Source organism: Nesoenas mayeri (assembly GCF_963082525.1).
Source record: "Nesoenas mayeri genome assembly, chromosome: 6".
In the NCBI taxonomy this organism is placed as follows: domain Eukaryota; kingdom Metazoa; phylum Chordata; class Aves; order Columbiformes; family Columbidae; genus Nesoenas; species Nesoenas mayeri.
Genome location: NC_137545.1, coordinates 12,181,945 through 12,204,824, shown reverse-complemented (window position 1 = coordinate 12,204,824; position 22,880 = coordinate 12,181,945). Strand labels below are relative to the sequence as shown.

The window sequence follows — 22,880 nt, the reverse complement described above, 5'->3', positions numbered from 1 at the left end:
GTTAAACCAGGTTTATTCTTGCTCTGGCAGAGAGCAGGTTTAGGCCTGTTAAATCTAATAGTTTGGGTGTTCCTTCCTTATGAAAGAAAGCATAGTAATTTTTTTCTTTTGAGGTGAGTTTCTGCATAGGTCAGGTTTTGGAACTCAATGTTCCAGAATCAGTAAGAATAGAAAAATCATGCTTTTGCAGAGAGCAAAATTTGAGATGCAGAGGTGGTCACTTAAATTCTAGTCTTTTGTTCCACACCTGCAGGCTGTGATGTAGTAGTTTGGGAAGTGAATTTGAAGGTGTGTGTTATGTCAGGCTTTTGCCTTTATGTGCTAAGCCTAGATGGGGGATTCTTAACAAGTGCTCATGCCTATTTCCTATTTACATATACAATTTTTATAGTAAGTATGTAGTGTAGCAGTAAAGTTGAAGGTACACAATCATGCTTTGACTTGGTTACTGAAAGTTATACCTTTATTCACTCAGTGACTTCCCTCTTTTTTTGGAGGGTGGTGTGTGATTTTTTTTGTTCTTTAGAAGAGAAAATGACATATCTCAAACTTTTATCTCAAACCTAACATCTATGTAAAAATGAATGGTGGTTATCCTTTTCTGGGACATGATCTTCAGCTGTTAGCTTTCTAGATGGTAGCAATTTAACTGATGGTTTCCTTGATGTGATGCTGGGGTCTAGAATGTGGATGATAGTTTCACATATATATTGTATTGTGAGAACTGCAGCAAAAGGCCTGGTTTTTTGGAGGATAATTCAGATTTGGTAAATGTGATGTAAGGCTTGAAAATAATGTATTTTCCCTTAAATTTGGCATGTGTGGAGTACTGAATTGCCAGTGTTTCTTTTCTTCAGATGTTAATTCCTGACTTGTTTACATGGGTCATTTGTAGGCTAACTGGTTTCCTAGGGAAACTGTCAACAGAGCATCTTGCTAAAAACACTTCTGTTACACTTTAATGGGCTGTGAGGCTAGTGCATGAAAAAAAAGTATATTTGGGTTTCATTTTATACCATTGGTAGTTGTTTTTAATGAAAAGTTTGACTGTGAAGTATTTGAGGGAGCTGTAGGTAATTTCCAAATGATTTTTTTTACATGTTGAAAGTTCCTTTTTATTGTAGCTGTGTTGTAATTATTAAGGTATTTGTATCAGCTTCAGTAAATGGTCCTCTGGTGTTCAGCGTTTGATCTCAGATGTTTGTGTTTGAACTCGTACCTCTGAATTTGATAAAAAATGCAATTCTCTGAGAGCATGAAGTTAGTTATGCTTAGAAGCATAAAGTTGGTGGAAGTCTTGGTACAGTAGGACCCCTTTGAAAACTGATGATTGAGAGCAGAATTTAGTTAGAACAGTGTTTGACTTCGAGCTTTGGCATGTCTGAGGCAAATTTTAATGGTGTTTAAAGCTGCTGTGAAAACTCTGAATCTGTGTACAGTTTTTTCACCTAAAGGCTGAAAGAAGCCTTGAAAGTGTGTCATATTCTTGTGTCATAAAGAGCAAGGGTGAAGGTGGTGGCATCAGATGTATAGGTAGTTGGAACTCATTATATACATTAGCTGTTTCAAACTTAACAAAATCTGCAGAACTTACCATAACAGATGACTCTAAAGATGACTCTCAGTATGAAGAGGTAATTTACTAAGTTGATAATCTTCTGGTATATGTGGTAGAATGTTCATGTTTCATTCTTTTACTTTATCGGACACAAAATTGTCCTAGGAGAAATGACACAAATCTCCTCTTAAAAAGTGTGATGATGCTGTGCATGTTTTCAATAGAAGTTCTACTGTCTGTTGATTTGTTACATTTTACTTTTATTTGAATGTTAAATACTTTTAAAGAGATACAGATAGTTTATTTAGATGTTTCAGCTTATTTATAATTAATATTTCAGTAATAGAAGTTCTACTTAAATATAGCAAAATACTATTTTAACAAGAATGGGATTATTTTCAGCAGTTGTCCTGGGAGTGGAAATATGTATAAAATATGACAATACCTAACTTGAAATAATTTTGTTTAGGTTTCAGCAGATGATGAATTTGGTCTTCAGGAAGATGAGGAGGATCTGGAAAAGGCTTTGCAGACTATTCAAGAGCAGGCTGAAGATGCCCGAATTTTAGTAAGAACTTCCTAAACATTAAGACTCTGTCTGTAGTTCAGTTGGCATTAGTGGCATAAAATCTACACATCATAATTTATTTTAATTATGAAATATTTGTGCAAAAAACATTTCTTATTTTTTTTAAGTGTATGGGGTGAGTATATGCCACAGAGAAAAAGGCAACTTACATTTCCCATGTTTCATCTTGCTTTAACTCTTGTTCATTTTCTATTCCATAAACAAGCTGATACTGCAAATAACTGTAACAAATATATAGATAGACTCTTTAAAGTATATTGGTTTTAAAATATATCAATATTTCAGGGTTTCTTTATCTGAGTAGATGGAATAAGTGTGTGATCCCTGACACAGGAAAGAAGCTGCGTACCCACAGAAGCTTGTGCTTGAATACTTTGCTGAAAAAGAGTGTTCGTATATTGAAAATAGAGTAGGATGTTACACTATGTTAAATCAAAATATTAATGAAATTATAAACCACATTGTTAGGTTTTAGAAGTTTTTGACACTTCTTACATTTACAGTTTAATTTCAAAACAGTCATATAATAGTTCAGAGTTAAACAATTGGATTGTTATATGGCATTTTCCAAAATATGGTTTACCTAAAGTTACTTGCTTATAACAATGTAATGGAAAGTGCTTTTCCTGCTGTTTCTTATATCACCACTACCTTACAGCATCATCGGTAAGATATCCTAGTCTTTGTTTTGCAAAACCAAATGATTAATAATGAAAAGATAAAATGATGTGAATGGTTCTTAACATGAAAATTGAGGAAATGTGCAATTTCTTCTGCATTAGTGCATATCAGCAGATCACTTTGTATTTTAGATCAAACTTTGAATGAAAACTGACAATACCGCAGTCTTATGTGTTCTGAAACTGAATATTCCTGAAAATTAAGAGAAAGATGGCAGAAGTTTTTAGAACTGAACATGCTTATGTTAACCAAGTGGTGGAAATTCTTAATGTTCCTCAGGGGTAGCTGAAGTTGTGTCCATTTAACTGTGTAACTTGACATTCAAATAACAAGTGAAACAAGGAAACATATTTTTAGTCTAATGATCTTTTGAGTGCTATAATTAATCTTTTATTGCTTTGTTGGTTGAACTTTGAGTGGTAGGAAACATGGTAATATCTATTCCATTTAACCAAACTGGAGAAAGTGTTACCTTGCCTTACAACAAAAGAACATAGAATAAACACAGATTCTTTTTGATTCCGTGCTTGTGCTAATAGATGCCTGCCTTCTTGCTGCTTGACTTATTATTTGGAGGCTTCATTTTTTCAATGATTTTGTGACTGAAATAATATTTTCAGGCTTTAGGCTGGAAGACATGAATAGAAAACTGTTTTAATACACTTGCTAGTTCCTAGACAGCTTTCATAACAATTTACTGTATGTTTTGCAAGGCTCAGCAATGAGATTGTTTGATGTTAATTCGCTGGAAAAAACAAGTGCTGCTGTAAATGCTTTTGGTGACTTAAGTTAGCAGCACTGTTTCCTGTGAATTAATATTGAATCAATATCCATACTCTTGGCACAGTAGAAGGCTATCTCCACTTGATAAATAATTGGTACACTTTTTCAATTATTAACTTCTAACATTGGCTAAAATAGGTTAAATACGTAACAACCATATCCTGGAATAGCTACTCTGTGCTAAACTGTTTTCAATGATTTTGTGTATTTGCTGTTCCTAGTAGCTTGTATACCTAATTGTGTGTTAAAGATTGCATTTCAATACCAGATGCAAATCTTTTTGGTAAATGAATTATATAGAGAAGGCACAGATAAAGTGAGTACCCACAAATATTTAAATGATTTGTCAAATGTAGATACCATAAATATCCACAGTTTCTAAACTGAGAAACTATGGATTTTTATGCTCTGTTAGAAATGTCAAGTAAAACTAGGAAAATCTAAGAAAAATGCTTATTGTCAAACTTCCTTCCAAAGTAATTAGCACTAATTACTAAGTGAAGAGCAGCAAACACAAGCAAATGAGATTCACCTTTAAAAACAATTGGTGTGTAGGAATTAAGATTGTTTCTACAGGGATATTGAGACATGTTTTATTTCCTTATGGATCTCTGCATATGTGTGGTGAAACTGCCAGTCTTTAAGGAGTTTGAAGCTTGCTCAACAGTTACAGTTGATGTTTTTGTTTGGATCCTAACAGGGAAAGGAAGGTGATGGAGGTCTAATCTCTAATTACCATTGCCCACTAGTCTGGTGGTGAAATGGCAGCTGACTCAAAATACAGCTGTGCTGGGCAACACATACTTTGTATAACAGTGATTCAGCCTGCTGTTCCTGTTCTGGTCGTTGCTTGTCCTTTGCAGTTGCAACTCATGATTTTTTTTCTGTTCTCCTTGTTTTGAGACACAGTAAAGTAATATGAATTATTTTTAAATGCAAGTAACGGGATACAGGATTTCTGGAAGGCCACACACACAAAAGAAAGCTGACTGATATACTTTCTTCACTAGTTACAGCTATTACATTTCCATTCCAGGATCTTTATTTTCTTAATATCCTAAATGATACTCTGAAGTCATAATGCCCTTAATTGACCCTATATTTTATGTAGGTTTATTTTTTTTTTAATTTGTGTGATAATGTTAAAAATCTTTGAATTCCCTTTTTGTAGTTTTTTAGTTCAGCATTAATCTTCCTTCATAGGACAGACATTTTTGTGAGTTGTGGAAGTCCTTAAGGTTAAGCTCATAACAATTATTTTATTTTACTGTCCATATTTACAGTCCTTGTGCTCAAATGTTTTAAAGATTGTAACTGAAAAATAAATATTTGACAAATATTCAACAAAGCAAATATTTAGTTTGTTTTGATGTAATGGTCAGAAGTTTTTGTCTATACAGCTTCTATAGTGTGTCTGTTTGCATCATATGAATGGATTGTCTGTTCTCATTTCTAAATGGGTAAATATATACAAAAAATTAGCGTTATACCATTCTGAGTAGTCATCCAAAGCTAAGATAAAATTAAAGGAAGTTGTTAGCCTAGTGTCACTCAGTCTGCAGAAGAGATAGAAATTTAATTCTGGTTTCCTGAGGCTTTGTTCCAATCCTGTGCCTGTTAGAATGCGTTCATTTTGTCCTGTGTTGTTCCCTGATCGAGCTTTGGTTCCTGAAATGATTTTCAGTGCTAGTATCTAGCTAATAAATTATCTTCTGCTTGGGTGAAATTAATTCCTATCATATTTCCATTTATTAAGTGAATCAAGCGGTGTCGTGTCTTCTGAAGACTGCCTTTATCGATGTGTTTGGGAAACTACAAGCAATATTAGACATTTGCCTCACTTAGAGTAAAGAAAGAAAAGAAGGAAGGAATGCAGCTACATGTCTGTAGATGTACTCTTTGGTTCTTTTATTACCACAATTAGAAAACAGACCTGTCTGATGTACTGTATTCTCTAGTAAGGAAAATGTGCTAAATATTGCATTGCACTTGGTATATTGTATTATTCATAATAGAGTGCTACATGGCCCTGATCGTACATGCACAATTCTTTCTGGGTTGCTTGGATTAAACACAACTTTTTCTGTATAATACAAAGTGTCTATGAGATTTTTTTTTTTTCTAGTGTAGGGAATGCTGTGTGTTTTTATTTTAGCAAGAGAAATGCCTTTATCTTCAGGTAACTTATGCAGTTACATTGACAGAGTTCCCACTAAGGACATGAATAAGCCATAAATGGATGGAGTTATCAAAAATCCCTGGCCTATAGATTCTTTTTTAAAATGATGAAGGAAATAATTTGCAGTCACAGGCTTCAGTGTGTCTTGATGAATTTCTCACTGGAATTTTATTCAGTCTTGCTAGTGTTGAAATGAAGAGTGTGGGTATGTATGTAAGTTGCTTCGCTTCTTTACAGTGGTATTCTTTTAATAATATGTAGCTCACATTATCATAGAATCAGAGTTTCTTTCAAGAGTGCACTACATGGTACTTGTCAGGCCCAGATTTGTACTGTAGTCCTCTCACTGGGAGGAGAGAAATGTGCAGTACCTTGTTGTAGTGGAGTTCCTGAATGCTGAGAGCTTCACATTTAGCGATGTCAAGCCACTGTAATCCATTTCAAGTCTGAATGAATTAAGGCCATCTCTTTGGCTGCCAAATTGTGGCAGTCTCTCATCTGGTTATGTTCAAATACATTTTGCAGCAGGGTAGTCTCAGACTGGGTAATATTCTGCCTTTTTCTCTATCTCCTTGCATCTTAAAAATCTCTCTAGGAGAACCTAACAGAGCTATGCACTGAGGGGGCTGAATGGGGTTGCGTGAAGGTAAGAAATTTGCATTGCAGAAGAAAACTGTGAAAGGTGTTTTTTTTTGGTGTGGGTTTTTTTTGGTGGTTGTTTTTCTGTTGTTTGTGGTGTGTATGGTTTTTTGGTTTTGTGGGGTTTTTTTGTTGTTGTGTTGTTGTTGTTTTTTCTTCTCCTCTGTTGTGCCATTGCTCTGATTTGTTTTGATTCTGCTTTTGGCAACTGTGCCTGACCCATGAGCTGATCTTATCTGAATAACTGTCTATCTGGATGGCACTGGAGGAGCTGCTAAGGAAGCCTCAGTGCACCATCTGTCTTCTGCTAACACTTGTCTGGCAGCTTCACTCGGTGTCTGCATATGGATGTTGAAAAGAGAGAACTGATCTTTGTGAGACTTCCTGAGAGATCTAATGATGGAGATGCAGTTCTGTCAGTCACTCCATTGTGTGCGTCATTAGAAAAAGAATATAAGCCTTTTTACTATCACCTTGCACTTTTGCCTTTTTCATTAGTTGAAGTACTGATTTTTCTCATCAGTAGTTTTGAAGGTTGCTGAAAGGTGCAGGACTATGAGAAGTAACACTTGCTCTCTGGTCAGTGACAGAAAGTCATCCGTCAGTTTAAATAGTTTCAAGTCCATATCAGATTACATCAGGTTCAGAATACGTGTTTAAATCAGATACTTTTTAGAGTTATTTCTCTATAAATTTTCACAGAACTTGACATTAGAAGGATCAGTGATTACATAGCTGGTCAGTAAAGGCAAGGGAAACATTCAGCTGTTCTCCGGTGAATCTGTGACTTAGACTTCAGAAACAGAAGGTATGATAATCACATTTCTCTTGTAGGTTTAATAACAATTGTCGAATTTTAATTTCAGACTTTGCAGTCGGTTTTGACTTCTGACAAATCGGTGTCTGAGATACCTGAAGCAATGGATGACTTCTTCTGCAATTTCCTGGTCAGAATGGGAATGTCCAGAACCCTTGACTGCTTCCAAACTGAATGGTAAAATATTTTAAGTGACAATGTTACTTTTAGAATTAGGAAATAGATGCTTAGGATTCAAATATTTCCAGTATTTCAGGATATATTTCCAGAAAATTCCCCTGAGTACAAGTAATTCGTATATACATAGTTTTTTACCAAAAAAATATATTCATGTTGAGAATGAGTATGTAAACTATTGTTTTAAGGACAAACTTCCAAGGAAGCTGACTTCAGGGATCTCCAAAACAGGTATCTGTGAAAGGACTGTATGCGTTTCACCTCTTTAGACATTTACAAGCCTGAACTAATGACCTGAGGCCTCTTATGTGACCAATGGAGAGAAATACTCATTTTCAGGATGTAACTCATTCCATCTCCTTTAGGATGAAATTAATTCCATTATATTTTTTCAAGTATATTTTGCTCTCCACTGGTTACCAATGAAAACTAGAAACCAGCTGCAGTGCATAAGTCACCATTGGATCAAATAAGTCCAATGCAAAGTGACCAGCATTTTGTTTCAGCAGTGCTGAGAAATCATCTGGCTTTATTTTCTTCTTTCCAGAACCCAGGTGCCTGCTTAAACTCCATATTTCGTAGTATGGTATAGTATTTTCTCCTTACTTATTTGGGTATTTTTGGACATTTTTCATAGATACCTTGTTTTCTGAAGTAGAATAGTCATGATTTTTGACACTTGGTAGTTTTCAGTATATGAGTCAAATAATATGGTTGGTTAGTTTATTTTTTTCTTCTTTAAATTTTATTTAGGAGTCAGATAAGTAAACTATTGAGCTGTTGCTATCTTCTTTTCCCCAGCTTTTATAAACTGCAGAGACTTTGTCCATACTTCTCGTGGAAGTTTAAAAATGCAGCTTTGTATAAATATTCCCCTTTCTCCATTCCTTTTTTCACATATGGAATGCTGCATGGTGGCTACTTCTTTTAATACTGATTGAGAATGATGTGCTAGGAGTGCTGAAAAGCTGGAGAGGAGAGCTTAATTATTTTGGGAGCAAGACTGCTTGTCATAAAGTTTTGTTGAAATACTCCCAGTTAAAGGTTGCTTTGAATCTGCAAGTTATATTGGAAAGGTTCTGAGAAGTGGAAACACTTCTCTGAATTATCCTGTAGTCAGTCTTCACACATCAGAGGTTCTCAGAATTGTTAATAAGGTTTTTGAAATGGTTTAATTTGAAAATAAGTAAATTTGAAAAGTTAGAACCATCTTTTTTTTTTCCTACAAAAGCCTTGAAGCTTTTCAGTGTTGTTGGAAATAGTCTCTGATGAAGAAATTGTAGCTGTTGTTTGCAACACTGTGGCCTTATTATCATTGAGCTCACCAATCAGCTGTTGCCTTTGGAATTAATAATGATCTGGTTTTTGATAGCATAACAATATGACTTAACTGATTCATTAGAGAAGAAACACTATAGCTCTGTATTCTTTTCCAGCAGAACTAGTATGAATAGCTTAAAGTTTGAAGGAGTTTAGCAGTATTTATGGAAAAAGATAATGAATACTAGACAGACATAAATAGCGACATTTTTATGACACTGCAGCTTTCTTTGAAGCACTTAGTCTGAATTTATATCAATGGCAAGATTCAAATTGCTCTTTAACAGGACAAGAAGGGGTTTTAGCAGGCTCTATCTTGTAAATCCTTAGCTATACATATAATTTTTCTCTATAAGTAATATTTTAATTTCACTAACATTACAAATGAGCTCAGCATGTCAGGATCTAATCTGACTGTATTGAGACTTTTGCTGCATTAATACCTTATTTCAAAATGTTTCATGGTGGCTTGAAATAGATAATTTACAATATTAATGAAAGTGAGAGCAGATTAGTGTACTCAGGTTCCTCATTATGTATGGGGATGACACTCGCTCTCATGCTGTGGTGATCAAGTACTAATGGAATTTAAAATGAGAAATTAATTATCGCTGAGAAAATTTATCAAAAGCCTTGCTTTGAAATAATTGTCTGTCTGACATCTAAAGGTCACTTAAATTGGACCAAATTATGTGTTTATTTCAGAGTTTGAGAAAACATTCTGTTGTTCTATCCAGCTGTATAAAATGTCATGATTGTTTTATTTCAAGCCAAACCCACTATTTTTCTATAATGCAATGAATAATTTTATCACACTTGTAGTGATTATTTTTTTTTACTCATGTAGATTTTTTGCACATATACTTTTTCTTCCTCTTGTAGTTTAAGGAATTTAAAATTAGGCTTAAATTATTTTTAAAATATCTAATTTACCTTTAAATTTTCTATTCATTTGATATAGAAGACATTATAGGGCTTTTGTTGCTTATTAAAGATGTTGGGTTGACAGCTTTGGAGTATGAAGTGCAAGGGCTGATCAACTGTAAATTCGTGCATCTGACAGTCTATACCTCCTAATCCTAGTGAGCTCACTGCTGCTGGCAGCACGTTGCCAGCCTGATGAGCAGATGAATCATTTGCTGTTCACAGATATGCATGGAGCTATTGCTGTGATTAGTTAGTGCACTCATTGGGCTGGTAATCTCCAAGTGTTCCTAGAGACCTGGCAGTGTTTCAGCTTGTGAGGAGAAGGAGAGCTGCAGACTAGTTGTGGAAACATGATTTGAAAATTCGTTTCTGTTTGTGGTTAAAATTATGAATAAACCTTTGTGACCAAGCAAGGTTAAAAGCTGTGTCTGTCTTGTGTATGTCTTGCAAAGATTGTCTGGGTTGTGCATAACAGCACATGGAACAAACCTACTATTTCTTCTCTGAGTATAAGGGTAGACTCATTACAAAAAAGTTCCTCCTTGCAGAATGAAGAAAATATAGGTTGTGATCCTCCATGTGACAACTCCATGAAGATAGTGGAAACAATCTGCTTATTTCCAGCAGACCTAAGTTTCCTCTGCTCTGTGTGCTGTTTGTCCTGGGAATCATATTGTCACATTAATGTACGTTGTACTTCTGCATCCATAAATCCTGAGAGAAACAGGGGTTAGCAGTTCCAGGACAGCATCACACTAAAACAGATTCAGTTTTGGGATTAGACCTGGCTCAAACCACAAGTAAATTAACATCAAGTTTGATTTGAAAAAAGCCATGTGGACATACCTACTTCCTTGCCTGTATAACCAGCATAACATGACAACATAAGTGTTCTACTGATATGCCATAACAGATTGGAGGGGTACATTAGGGGAAAAATGTGCTTTATTTTTCTGGGCTTATGTCTGTTTCAGCTTTCTGCTGAAGCTGTTGAAGATGTTATCAACTGGAACAATTGTTATCAGGAAGAATTTCTTGTAAAAGCTAGAACTAGAAGTTTTAATCCCTCTAGGTGATTTATCCCTTGGTAAAAGATTATCCTGAGCTACATGTCTGTTCATTGGAGGGCCTCCCTGCAACCTGATCCTTTAGAACTCTTGGAAACCTGAATTCATTGCAATGTATATAGTAATAATATATAAATTTTAGTCAGTCTGCACTTGGCTTTGATCATAAAATCATAGTTGACCATATGTTCCTTAAGTTTTCAAATTCTTGGTTAACTCTAAATAGTGATTCAGGAATAATAATGTGGTTGTTCTGAAAAGCTTAGCAAAATGTTTGTGTGTGCTATGGAACTAAATTTAATTTGCATTGTGGTTCCCTTCTATAATGAAAAGAAGTGAGAACAATAGCTATTTGGCAGTCAGCTAGGTTTGCGGGACTTCTCTAAGTTTTCGGGGATTAGATTGGTGAAAGATAATGGGATTTCACAATACAATTTTGTTTTGTGGTTTTCTCTTCCATTTCTACTACATACGCAAAAGACTTCATTTTTTTTTCAAGTGTTCTTAGGCAAGGGCATAGTGAATTTATAGGCATTAATTGTGTTTCATTAAAATTGTCTTTCAGAATTCTTAGCTCTGTTGGAGTTCATCAGTTATTTGTGTCTGAGTCTCTGTGCAGGAATTTGATGGTTTTCATGAGGTGCAGCTAAGGCATTTAGTGAAGAAATTTTGTTGGCAAATAAAGGAGTATGTAGAGTTTTGATCACTTGCGATGAGAAGTGCCCTTGTTTTCTATATTTCCAATAGGAATTGTACCTGCTCATCAGCCAATGTTTATTTGGGTGCGGGGTGGAAAAAGTAGACTAAGCTTCTTTCTTGGTATTAAAGCTTGTTGCAAGTCTCATTTGCTTAAAAAATGAAGCAATGGTAGAATAAATTTTGCTTTGGACATGTTCAGTTTACAAAAACCTTTCATCTGCTGGTGGGAGGTGTGAACAATAGCTTAATTTATAGGGATGAGAACTACTAGAAGTATTCAAAGAATGCAGAGTAGTAGCTGCCAATAGGAAGTCATTTGAACATAAGATTTTTCTAATGTTCCCCTTATTTTTTTGGGACAATGTTAAGTAATATTTGCTTCTCAAGTAAGAACCCCTTACTCTAAAAACACTTTGTTTCTGCAACATGTTCTATTGATCTAGGAATGCTGTGCTTACTGTCTTCAGCTTTCAAATCTGCTGCTTGTGTCCAAGAGCAGGAAATAGTATTGTTATCTCTAATGACTGCTGTTCTTCTCATGCTTTTTTATTACTTGGAAAAAAATGCACATATTCAATATATTTTTTTCTATTGAAAAGGCAAATAATGTTCATATTATTCCTTCTAATGAGTTCACACCCAGAACATCTTCCAGCTGCAGTTAAGATCAGCAGGGAAGATGATTGTGGGCCTGTAGTATTTGTGACAGAAATGATTTATAGCTCCATTGAACGTATGCTGACTAATGTGGCTATAGTAGTGTACAATGTATTTGTCTTCAGTGGGTCTATAAAGGTTTGTACCAACTGAAGATCTTGCTTTTCTGTCTTCTGGGACAGAAGCAAATGGAGAAATAGATGTTTCATACAAACATGTTCTGGATTCTGGAATCACCTCTGCATCTTACACTTGTATATGTAGACTTGAATCTCAATGTTCTTTGAAATGCTTCAACAAATACTGGTAACTTAGAATTGTTCCCTGAACAGCCACAATCTTGCAGAAGCATATATTTTGTACGGTGACAGTCACATTTTTTGGCTCAAATTTGGCTTTTCTAAATCCTTTGAAATATCACCACACTTTTTTATTGTATAGAAGATACTTAGGTACTTTAAGTTGTGTATAAATGTCTTTAAATTAAACCTAAAATGAATAGTGCCAATGCTGATGTCCTTTTAACTGCCTCTTAGAGTATTCCTAGCTTTTATTGCCAACCTACCAAAAGACAGATAGGAGACCGAATAGACTTTATTGTCTAGGTTGCTACACAGCATTACATGATGCTCCAGATTCCCTTTTACTTCTCAAAATGCAAGTTAGTTTGTGTGCTTAGCTGAAGCAGCATGCAGGCTTCTACACTGTGGAATCGTGTTTTCCTGGGGCCTGGTAAACTAAGTAAATATTGGTAAATATAATTAATTATGGAGAAAGCAACAAAAGTAAACATGAAAGAATGAGAAAATTTCCCTTGGTGAGCTCTATATTCTATGCTGAAGATAGCTCATAGAATTATTAATTCAGGTTATCCACAGCTTTGCCATCTTATTTGAGTCCTGAAAAAAATAATCTTGTGTATATTTGAGTATATGAGATAAAAAGGACTGTCAGTATAAACCAATGTTATTTGAACAAGAATATTTTGTTCTCTTTTATTTAAACTATTTAGAAGAAAGTAAGGAAAAGAACAATTGTTTAAATTGAGTACCATGTTATACAGGACATGTCTTTTGAATATGATGAACAATAATACCCTTTAGAATGAAAAGCAGTAAAATAGAACACAGTGTGTTAGGGTAGTTCTGTTAATTGCTAACAAGATTATAAATGTCTTTGTGATTCCAGTTTAGGTAAACATTAACATGAGAAGGGAGACTTCAGTGAAGTGAGATAAAGGAATCATGGAATAAAATATTTCTCTGTTTATTTTCTACTAGGTATGAACTCATACAGAGAGGTGTGTTCACAGCTAAAGATATCGAATTGGTTCCAACTGTGTATACCCGCAACCAGCAACTTGAGGCTGAGAATATGCTTTTGAAGAAAGATTTGGAAAGCTATAAACTTGCTGCAAAGTATGTTATTTGTTCTTAATGAAACTTTGATATATGGTAGTAAATGGCCAGAAAAAGTAAATGCAAGTACTTAATAGAAATGATAAGTTCCTGTTTGTTATGCTGACTGTGCATATTTTTGCTTCTAAGTGACATTTGTAATTAACTTTCAATTTTCTCTGAGCTTTATGAGAAACTTAAATCTTAATTTCTTCTATTTGTATTTACTGGACTATAGAAAATAGCTTTTAATTTCCAGTAATCACAACAAATTACTACAAAGAATCATGAGAGTATACTATGTAGAACTAGAAAATAAATGTCTTTGTGCATTATGTGTTAAAATACAGTACTATAAATTACAGATACCACAAAACATTAACATAGGAAAAAAAGTCAGTACACACTTACCCTAACTTTTTGAATTGCAAAAAATCTATGACCTGCCCTAGTGGTAAATGATATGTCAGTGTAAATTACCATCATTGATTATACTTGTATGTACATTGTAGCAGCTGATTTTACAAGTGGGTTGTACTTTGTTCAGGAGAGTTAAAATATTTAGCCTATGCAATGGAGAGATGCAATAATGAACTACGTGTAACATAACCTTTCATGAAGAATGGTCCGTCTGCCCATACATGCATTCATTGAGAATTTGCCCTGAGACCTAATCCTGCACTCACTTCGATTTTGTAAGTGCTTCGTCTTAAAATATGGAGCTGTAAAAAAATGTGAACTCCATCTCTTTGATTTTCCTCAAGGTTGCTCAAGATACTAATTTTCATTTAGATTGTTCCTTTATATGAAAAATAGCTACTCAGATCTTAAGTAATAATTGCTGCTAATAATTACTATATTTTCAATGTTAATGATTTATTACATTTTAAATTAATTATTTTGGCATAACGTAATAGTTATGTAAACAGCTTTAATAATCAAGTCAAATATTGTACAGTCTAAATATACTGTTGCTTTGGGAGATGGGCCATATAGAAAACCTTTATTTTCATTTGCAGCTTCTTTGGGCGATGGACATTTAGGGATTGTATCTCCCTCTTGAGTTGGGAGAGTAAGATGCAGTAATGCATAGTAAAAGAAGGACAAAATCTAGCCCTCCTGAAATTTATTATTGACAGTAGCAATTTTAACAGGCTTTCCTTTTTTTTCATTTCATTCACCTCTTTTTCTTTCATTTTTTTTTCCCTTCTGTGAAGCAGAACGTGCTATAACAAGGCAATCTGAACAAATTGACTTGATTTTATGTCACATCATATCCAGCGTTGGTGCAGCCTCACCTTGAGTGCTGTGTGCCATTCTGGGCACCGCAACTGAAGGAGGATGTGACAGTCCTTGAATGCATCCAGAGGAGGGCAACCAAGCTGGTGGCCACGCTGGCCAGCCTAGAAGTGGTCAGGCAGCTGGACTAGATGATTGTCGTAGGGCCAGGCTGTGGTGTGCCATGCCACTGGAGTTGTCCTGGGCTTGTTGCAAATTTAAGTCTCAAAACCATTTCACTATGGTTATGAATGAGCTGGGTTTTTGCCCATAAGAATATCTATATACTCTAAAGGGTACCAGAAAATGTTTTGTATCAGATGCCTAGTTGAAAGACTGAAAGACAATATAATGTGTAAGAGGCAGAAAGCAGAAGAGAGAGAAGACATTGCAATATGCTGGGTTCCTACAGGCTATCTGTTAAATAAAACTCCCAACACTCATGAAGTGAACTTTGAAAAAAAATTAAAGCCCTGAACAGAACTTGTGCCCTGCTTTTTACATTCTAGTGTTTTATGAAAACTAAAATAGCAATGGTGTTATGCTAGTGGTAAACAAATGATTGATCACCTGTTCAGTGTTCCAGAGAGGATGATGAGATACCGGGGAGTTGTATATGACACAAATTAGAAGTGGCTAAATTATTTTCATTTACGTATTTTGTTAAATACTGCACCTATTCTGCATGTGCCTTTTTAAAACACTATTACTTTAGTCCTCCTTTCTCCACATGTAGGAAGAGCTTTATTTTCATAGTTTTTCTGCTAGTATCAGAGTGGAGTATATGTACATGTGAAACTTAGTTTGTTTTAATAGTCATTACATAATTTTCTACCTCTTTATTTCAAATGACTTTCAAAGTTTTCAGTGATGCTACTGTTAAAAGTTCAGCACTTCTGTGAAATTAATTTTGCTTATTTTGAATAATTTATGAATTAAAACAACACTGTTTCTGGAATAATGGGTAAAATTGACCATTTCTGCTGTATATACTGAGTGTTGACAGTGTTTCTATGTCTTTTGGATAAACCCAGATCGTCATAATGTATACTTGATCCATTTAATGTAGTGGCTGTTAACAGGCGTCAGTACACTTGCTATGATAAAGCAAATATTCCAGCAAGAGCTAAAATTATCTGGAGGACAATTTGAGTTTTCAAGTATTGAGAGAGAATTCACCATTTTACACTGAAAATGGAATGCCTAAGAGCGCTGAAGAAATCTTCATTTGGCTGGTTAGAAATGAAGGATTTGTGAGCAAACAGTGTTTCTCTTTTGCTCTGTGAATTAGGCAGAAGACTTTCAGTTTTTGTGAGAGACAGTTCTGTGATGTGTATTTGAAGAAAGCTTTTAATCACATTTGATATTTCTGAGCTTGGTGCTCTGGACAGGCATCTTGCAGAAAAGTTATTTGAGACTTAGGCAGCATGGGGGCTCAGGATAAATGATACCAACCAATTATCTCCTGCTTTAATGTTGTTTAGCAATTGGTAGAAGAGATTCAGTGTCTAGAAGCTAACTGTAATTGTATTTTAATACAGTATCTACAGGCTCGCATGGCAAGCAGGTGGGCAAGTGGAGTAGATTGCAGGCTGTTGGTTTCATTTCACTGTGATGTTTCATTATTTAAAGAGAAAAATCACAATCAGCTTTACTTCTATATACAATGAGTGTGTATTTTTAAAAAGTCTGAAGGCATCTTGAAGTGTAAGAAAATGCCTGAATGCATATATTAAAATAAATAACACCATAATTATTTTACTCCAAAACTAGTGATAGTTATTACCTTAAAGTTTAGGTACACTACTAATCTTGATTTGAATTGCTTCTAAAGGCAGACATCGTGGTAGAAATCAAAACTAGTTTTACACTGGTTTGTTATGTGGTGGTAGTTAAGGTAAACCTTAGGTGTGCTCCCTTTCTTCCTTTTATCCTGAAGGCTACAGTTGAGCCCTGATTAAATGGTAAGGGATGTTATCTGCTGCAACGTTTCTCAAATGGAAGCTTAGATTTTTCTGTCCAGTGTGCGCATTCTTTCCACTGTGCAAGAAAAATTTGAAAACAATATCTCTGAAAATTGTGAACTCTAACAAGAGACTGGTTAATTTTAATTCTTTGTCTTCAGTGATGATTTGTGTCATTCAAACATTTAATATTCTAGTAATATCTGCTTATGAGTTGAATAACAGTTTGCAATTTCAAAGCAGCATTGAACTCTGGCTGTCTGGGTTTTTTTTTAATAGCTTGAATCCCATATATTTCGATGTTTTCATATGGCCAGACCTTTTGTATTGCCTTTGTTTTTAAACATGTAGGTAAAAAAAAAAATGGTATTTCAGGTTTAAGGTCATGTTAATCACAGACACTGTGAACTGGGATATTTGTAAGTTATTTAAACACTTAAGAATTTATTAGGTAGATAAAATCTGTACAAAACTTTCATTCTATCTGAGCTTCATAACCAAGTTCACAAACATCACTTGGGAAGTTTAAACATTTGAAGGTATCGTTCCGTCCTGATTTTTGGAAGCATGCTCACAAATATATACCCAGTTTACAGCCACAGTAACAGTCAAAATATAAAGCAATCCTGGAAATCATATTTATTATTACTGTTACAGCTATCACCAGCAATAAAATTCTCAGCTGATCTCCTACACCGAAATGTAACTATGCCTGCACATATTTCTCCACTTAAACTATGAAAAAAGTGTGAAGTTTTTGTATTGTGCACCATATTTAAATGCATTTGTTTAATTACCTGGTACATTTAACATACTGCTAAAATGCTATAATACTAGATAGGGTAAAAGCATGAGTGTATGTTTTATAAAACTATCTTTATTTTTATTAAAATTTTAGGGCTACACCTTGCACCATCTTGGAAAATAAAGTCCCACTTAAATTCAGTAGAAACAGGGCATGTAACTCACTTTTTGAAAATCCCTACTTGGATTTATTGGACCCTGTCCTCTTCTGCTATTTTTATGAAACTACTTGCTTGAGAAATGTTTAAATGGAGAGACCTGCAGTCTTTGACATATATCTTAACTAAAATAAATGGATATTGGCTTTACTATGGCTATAGCGACATCTTTTATGCTTAGAACAAGTCATCTGCTTAGCTCTGAAGGGGCAGGTTTTGTATTCAAGATGTTACAGCAAGTCAGATTTTGTGAGTGGTGTCACGATGGAGTTGTTCCACAGAACTATCCTGAGACCGCTGATTCATTTACCTCTCAAATGTTTCCCTGTTTGCAGGAGTTTGAGCAGAATCATTAATCTGTACTTTGTATCCCATCGCAACATGGTGACTTATTCTATTTCACAACTAGTGGTATTTGTGCACATGCACACACAAAGCATGTGGATGCCCACAGCTCCTTTGAGCTTTTCTCAGTGTTGCTGCAGAGGCAGCCCTGCCTGTTTTTATTTTGCTGCCAACTTTTTCTCAACTTTGACTGATATATAGTGGCATTAAATCACTGTCCTGTTCTTCAGGTCTTTCTAACTGTTCCTGCTACGTGCAACAATTCATATATAAAAGTACATATATAAATATGGTAGCTTGTATAGTTAATAAATATAGCAAATGCATATGTAGTAAACATAAATTACTTGTACAATTCAATATAATGCACTGGTAGTTACAGGTCTTTTTATTGGACCTGTGATTTTTGACATATTCCACTGTCATAGTTTTCCAAACTCTTCGATTCTCATTGGAGAGGAAATGAGCTTTATTTTATGAAGAACAAGTATCATATTTCCATGCAAGGTAATTGCAAGCATATTTTGCAATTAAACAATTCATCGGCTAGTCTTTCCTGCCAAACCCATATCAGTAAAGGCAAGGAGAAAGCGTATGGAATATATACAAAGTATTTTGTGTTAATGGAACAGATTATCTCAGGGGGTGTGTATGTAAAGTGCGCTTAGAGAATAAAAGATTATCAGTGTGTTTGCAGTTAGTTTTGAATTGAATTATTTTTCCCTCCTGCTGTTACAGGGGACACAGAATGCAAACATGATTGATCAGAGCTGAGAACTTTTCTAGCAAATTCTTTTTCCAGCAGCTCTCTAAATGCATGTATTTGCAAGGCAATGATGCAGTTATCCTTCTGTGTCCTTCTAGCATGTACAATATTGCTGGACACACTATAGGTGTCAGAAAAATCAGTATTTCAATAGGTTTTCATGTGGAATTTTAAACCCACAGAGTATTGTTTTCTAATCACCTGTAATTTGAATGTGTACTTCCACAAGGCCCCTTGGTCTTAAGGTAAGTTTGATATCTGAAATCCGTAATGCCAGAATCCCTGTGGATTCTGTCTGAAGGAACGGAGGAAAGGTAACGGTGCAGAGTACCCATGGTTTTGAACACCAGCTGACAGCAAAAAGACCTGAAGTACAAGTGTCCCACCACAGGACAACTTGGATACAGTAGGCATGTGCATGTCTGAAAATACTTCTATGTGTATTCAACATACCCTGATGAACAATTAATAGGAGGAGAATAATACTTACTTGTTTGTTTGTTTACATGAAGCAAAGCAAAGGAGGCTTACCTAAAAATGCAGAAAGAACGTGACTTCCATCGAATGCATCATAAGCGAGTGAGCCAGGAGAAAGACAGGCTTATTTGTGACATTAAAAGGTAAAAAAATATTTTAATTACCATACATGTAACATTAAAGATAATGTCTTCAATTGTTGCCTGGTAATGAGCAAACATTGTGGAATTTGAAGTGGTAAAGTAAAGGTGGCTGTGTTAAGTTAGTGTCCTGGTAAACAGCAGTTCCCTCTGACCATTCTGACATGTCTCTTAAACACTTTCTAATGTTACTTTAATATATATTTTCCATAGTGTGATGTGGTATTAATAAATGCATACTATTTCTAGTATTTGAAAATAGATAGCGAATTCTGGGTTTAGGTCCTTTATGCATTGAAAGGGTAACTGGTGTTGCACTGAGTTCTCGAAACTTGGCATTTGTGATTTCCATAGCTGGTATTTTCTGTCCTTTTGCATCTTGAACTTATAATATGAAATCTGGTAACTTGCTTTGGTTGCAAATAGGCCCAATCTATTCCATTGGTATGGAGTTAAGTATTTAATTCCATAACTTTGTCATTCTGGAATTCTGTAAGTTCTGTTAACTGTTGCACTTCTTTCTCTCCATGAATAGAACTTTTATATTGTCCATTTGAGGATGACTGGGCCAGGTAAAGAGTTGAGTTTAGAGTCTCTTCTTTGCACATGTTTGTTTGATTTTAAAGTGCTGGCACAAACCAAACCAAACAAGCACAAAACCCAAACCAACAAGAAAACAAAACATCAAAACCCAAACACTGGGGAGTTGCTTACATCTGCAGCTCTAAACAAGTCACAGAAAATTGGATTGTCAATGTTCTTATCAATAAAAGCATGTAATAGCAACTGCATGTTCTATATCTTCAACCATACATACTAATGCAAGAGGAGCACTGTTCACTGACTAATCCTCTGTGTCAGCTTTTGGTAAAATGCAGTATTTTTGAAGATTAGTGTCCTGTGTTTCTCTTGAGATATTATGTATCCTACTTGTAGTTGTTCCGAAGAATTAAAGTGGTTAAGTATTCTAGATGTAATGTGGAGTGAAGAAAGGAACAGAAAATCATGTTAGTCCTGTCTTGTGTAGATTAGGAACTTAGTTGGTATTCAGATAAGTTTTAGTTATCTTTCTTCCAATGGAACATCATCTGCAAGAAAACAGAAGTTAACAAAAATTAATGTGCAGTGTGTCTATTAGGGCTTAAGAACAGGTCAAGACTGGATGGATTGTTTTAAAGGATATGACAAAACTATGATAACTCTTATTGATCTGACTCATTTTTATTTGTTTTCTTGTGGTATTCCAGTTAGGTGGTTACATACTAAATGCATTTTCTGTCTCCTCTGTGCTGACCTTTTGGCACTTTTATTCTTTTGTTTGTGGAGGAAAAAGTTATACAGACATAAATCTTTGTTTTAACTCATCTTTAAGGAATCGTTTTTGTTCTTGTTCACAGACTGAAGGCACATTATGCATCCTATGAACCAGTGCTGAAGCAGCTGACTGAAAAATACCAGACTACACTGAGACAGAAAATGTTAACTAGTTTGGAGAGAGACAGAGTGGCTGAGCAGGTAAAATATGGTGAATACCACTTGAAAGCTGTAAGGAATGCTTTTGGTTTTTACTTGGCTAACAACATTTCTGCAACTCACTTCTGCAGTAGTTTGAAGCAGAATATTTTAGTGAGTTTTGAGTTATTTGAAGTGTTACTGTGGAAAGTATGTGAAACTTAGTGCCACAGTGTAGTAGTTCTCAGTCTGTACTTGCTCAGTGCTGCTCTACACAAGTCAGCAATGTGCAGACCTTGCTATACTTTGTGTAGATAGCTTGAGGAAAGCTATGATGTTTTCACAGATTTATAGGTTTCCATCTATGCCTTTAGAAATACCTTATTTTAGCTTAATTACTATTTATTATTTTATTTTTTCCTTAATAAAACCAGCAATGACCTACTAGGCAAGGAGAAAATACATTAAGATACCAGAAGCAGTTTTTCTCTCTTGTGGGTGGGATAACAGAGTAGCATTTTACTTCTATAATCTCATCTTATATATAGGCTGCTATACATAACATTCTGCCCCTTTAGCAGGAAGTACCATAAGCACAGATAGGATGAATGAAGAGCAGGAAATTATGTTGCTTGTGTTTAACCAGCAGATTCTTTGCTTAAAACAAACAAAAAACAACAACAAAAAACCCTCCCAAAAGGCATTGCATTTCAGCAGTAGTCTCAGTTATATGTGGGTAACAGGAAAATGAACCACGCTTACACTTGCTCCTAATAGTGCTCATCTCTTATTTCTTCCTATCCCGCCTCCAGTTTTTCTCAGGTCACCTGAGAGCTTACTTTTAAAAGACTGAGGTTTATATGTTTGAATTTCAATAAATAAAAGAAAATATCCTCTAGAAAAAGAACTGTTACTGTCCCTATACAGTCATGCTGAATCAAGAATGCAAAACATAGAACAGTCCAATGCTGTGGAATTTCAGGAACATATGTAAGGCCCTGCATGCAGTGATGGATTTTTTGGTAATAGGTAAAACCATATTTTGTGGCATTTTCTCAAGACAAAGTTGTATGTCTTATTGTACCATTAAGTTAAAGATCAGTGCAGCGATAGTGGTTAAAAGCTGATGGTGCAGTAAGAACCCTAGTATTCTATAATATGTTTGCCTTGCTTTAATAGAGCTGTAAAAGTATTTTCAGCTATTCTGTATGGCTTGTATTTTATCGTATTGTTTTACTGGGACTTCCAAAAAAAATCTAGGAATTAGGAGTAATAACTTAAAGATAATAATGAGAATTCAAATTATAGATGGAGTTTATTACTTAAATATGCAGGTATAAATGCTGTGTGTTGTGAACAAACAGTTCAAAAGCAATGTTTTCATATTTCCTCTCTCTAAAATTAGGTTACAGATTTGCAAGTCACATTACAAAATTTAGAGTCTGGATGTGGTATTCGGATTCCTGTGACAAAAGGTAAAATATTTCTATCACAAGGCTCAGACTGGTTATAGGTTTTGGTTGTTGTGATGCATTTCAAAATCTAGCATAATACTAAATCAAAAATAGTTGCACTGTAAACATTTTATCAGCTCTCTTGGTGACTGCCACTAAAAAGCATGGTGCTTATTTTCATCTCACTTCGGATAGGAAGACAACAGGCTTTTTATTTTGTTAGTTTAGGACATTTAACGTTCAACTCTTCATTATACTCAGTCTTTGAGGATATATAGTGTGGGTTCTTCCCCCATGCTAGTGTCTTATAGTATAGATGCCCCATCTGTCTCTTTTTGCATTTTGCATAATTTCATTTGTTCTTCGAGCAAGTCTAAAAACCACTCTGTCTGTTCACGGTACTTGTTTATTCTCCAAAGATCTTGAGAGAAATTTATAATACCAAAAAGTAACAAGCAGGGGAGCACTTTATAAATAATATTGAAAAAAAAAATCACTTATTCTCCAACACAAATTAAGCTCATCAGCCACCCATGTGCTTGTACAAGCTTA

General features: G+C 34.9%; 1 protein-coding gene across 1 annotated transcript in view; it reads left to right on the top strand.

The window, feature by feature from the left end:
• Nucleotides 1–1,255: 1,255 nt before the first annotated feature.
• SPAG16 (sperm associated antigen 16) overlaps nucleotides 1,256–22,880 on the top strand; it is a gene marked incomplete at both ends in the record, with an annotated part of 350,679 nt that continues 329,054 nt past the window's right edge. The window contains 8 exon segments of the mRNA XM_080346699.1: nucleotides 1,256–1,300; nucleotides 1,455–1,634; nucleotides 2,028–2,126; nucleotides 7,296–7,423; nucleotides 13,374–13,511; nucleotides 19,318–19,425; nucleotides 20,820–20,937; nucleotides 22,280–22,349. Of these exon segments, the coding sequence (XP_080202825.1) occupies nucleotides 1,256–1,300; nucleotides 1,455–1,634; nucleotides 2,028–2,126; nucleotides 7,296–7,423; nucleotides 13,374–13,511; nucleotides 19,318–19,425; nucleotides 20,820–20,937; nucleotides 22,280–22,349 (886 nt within the window).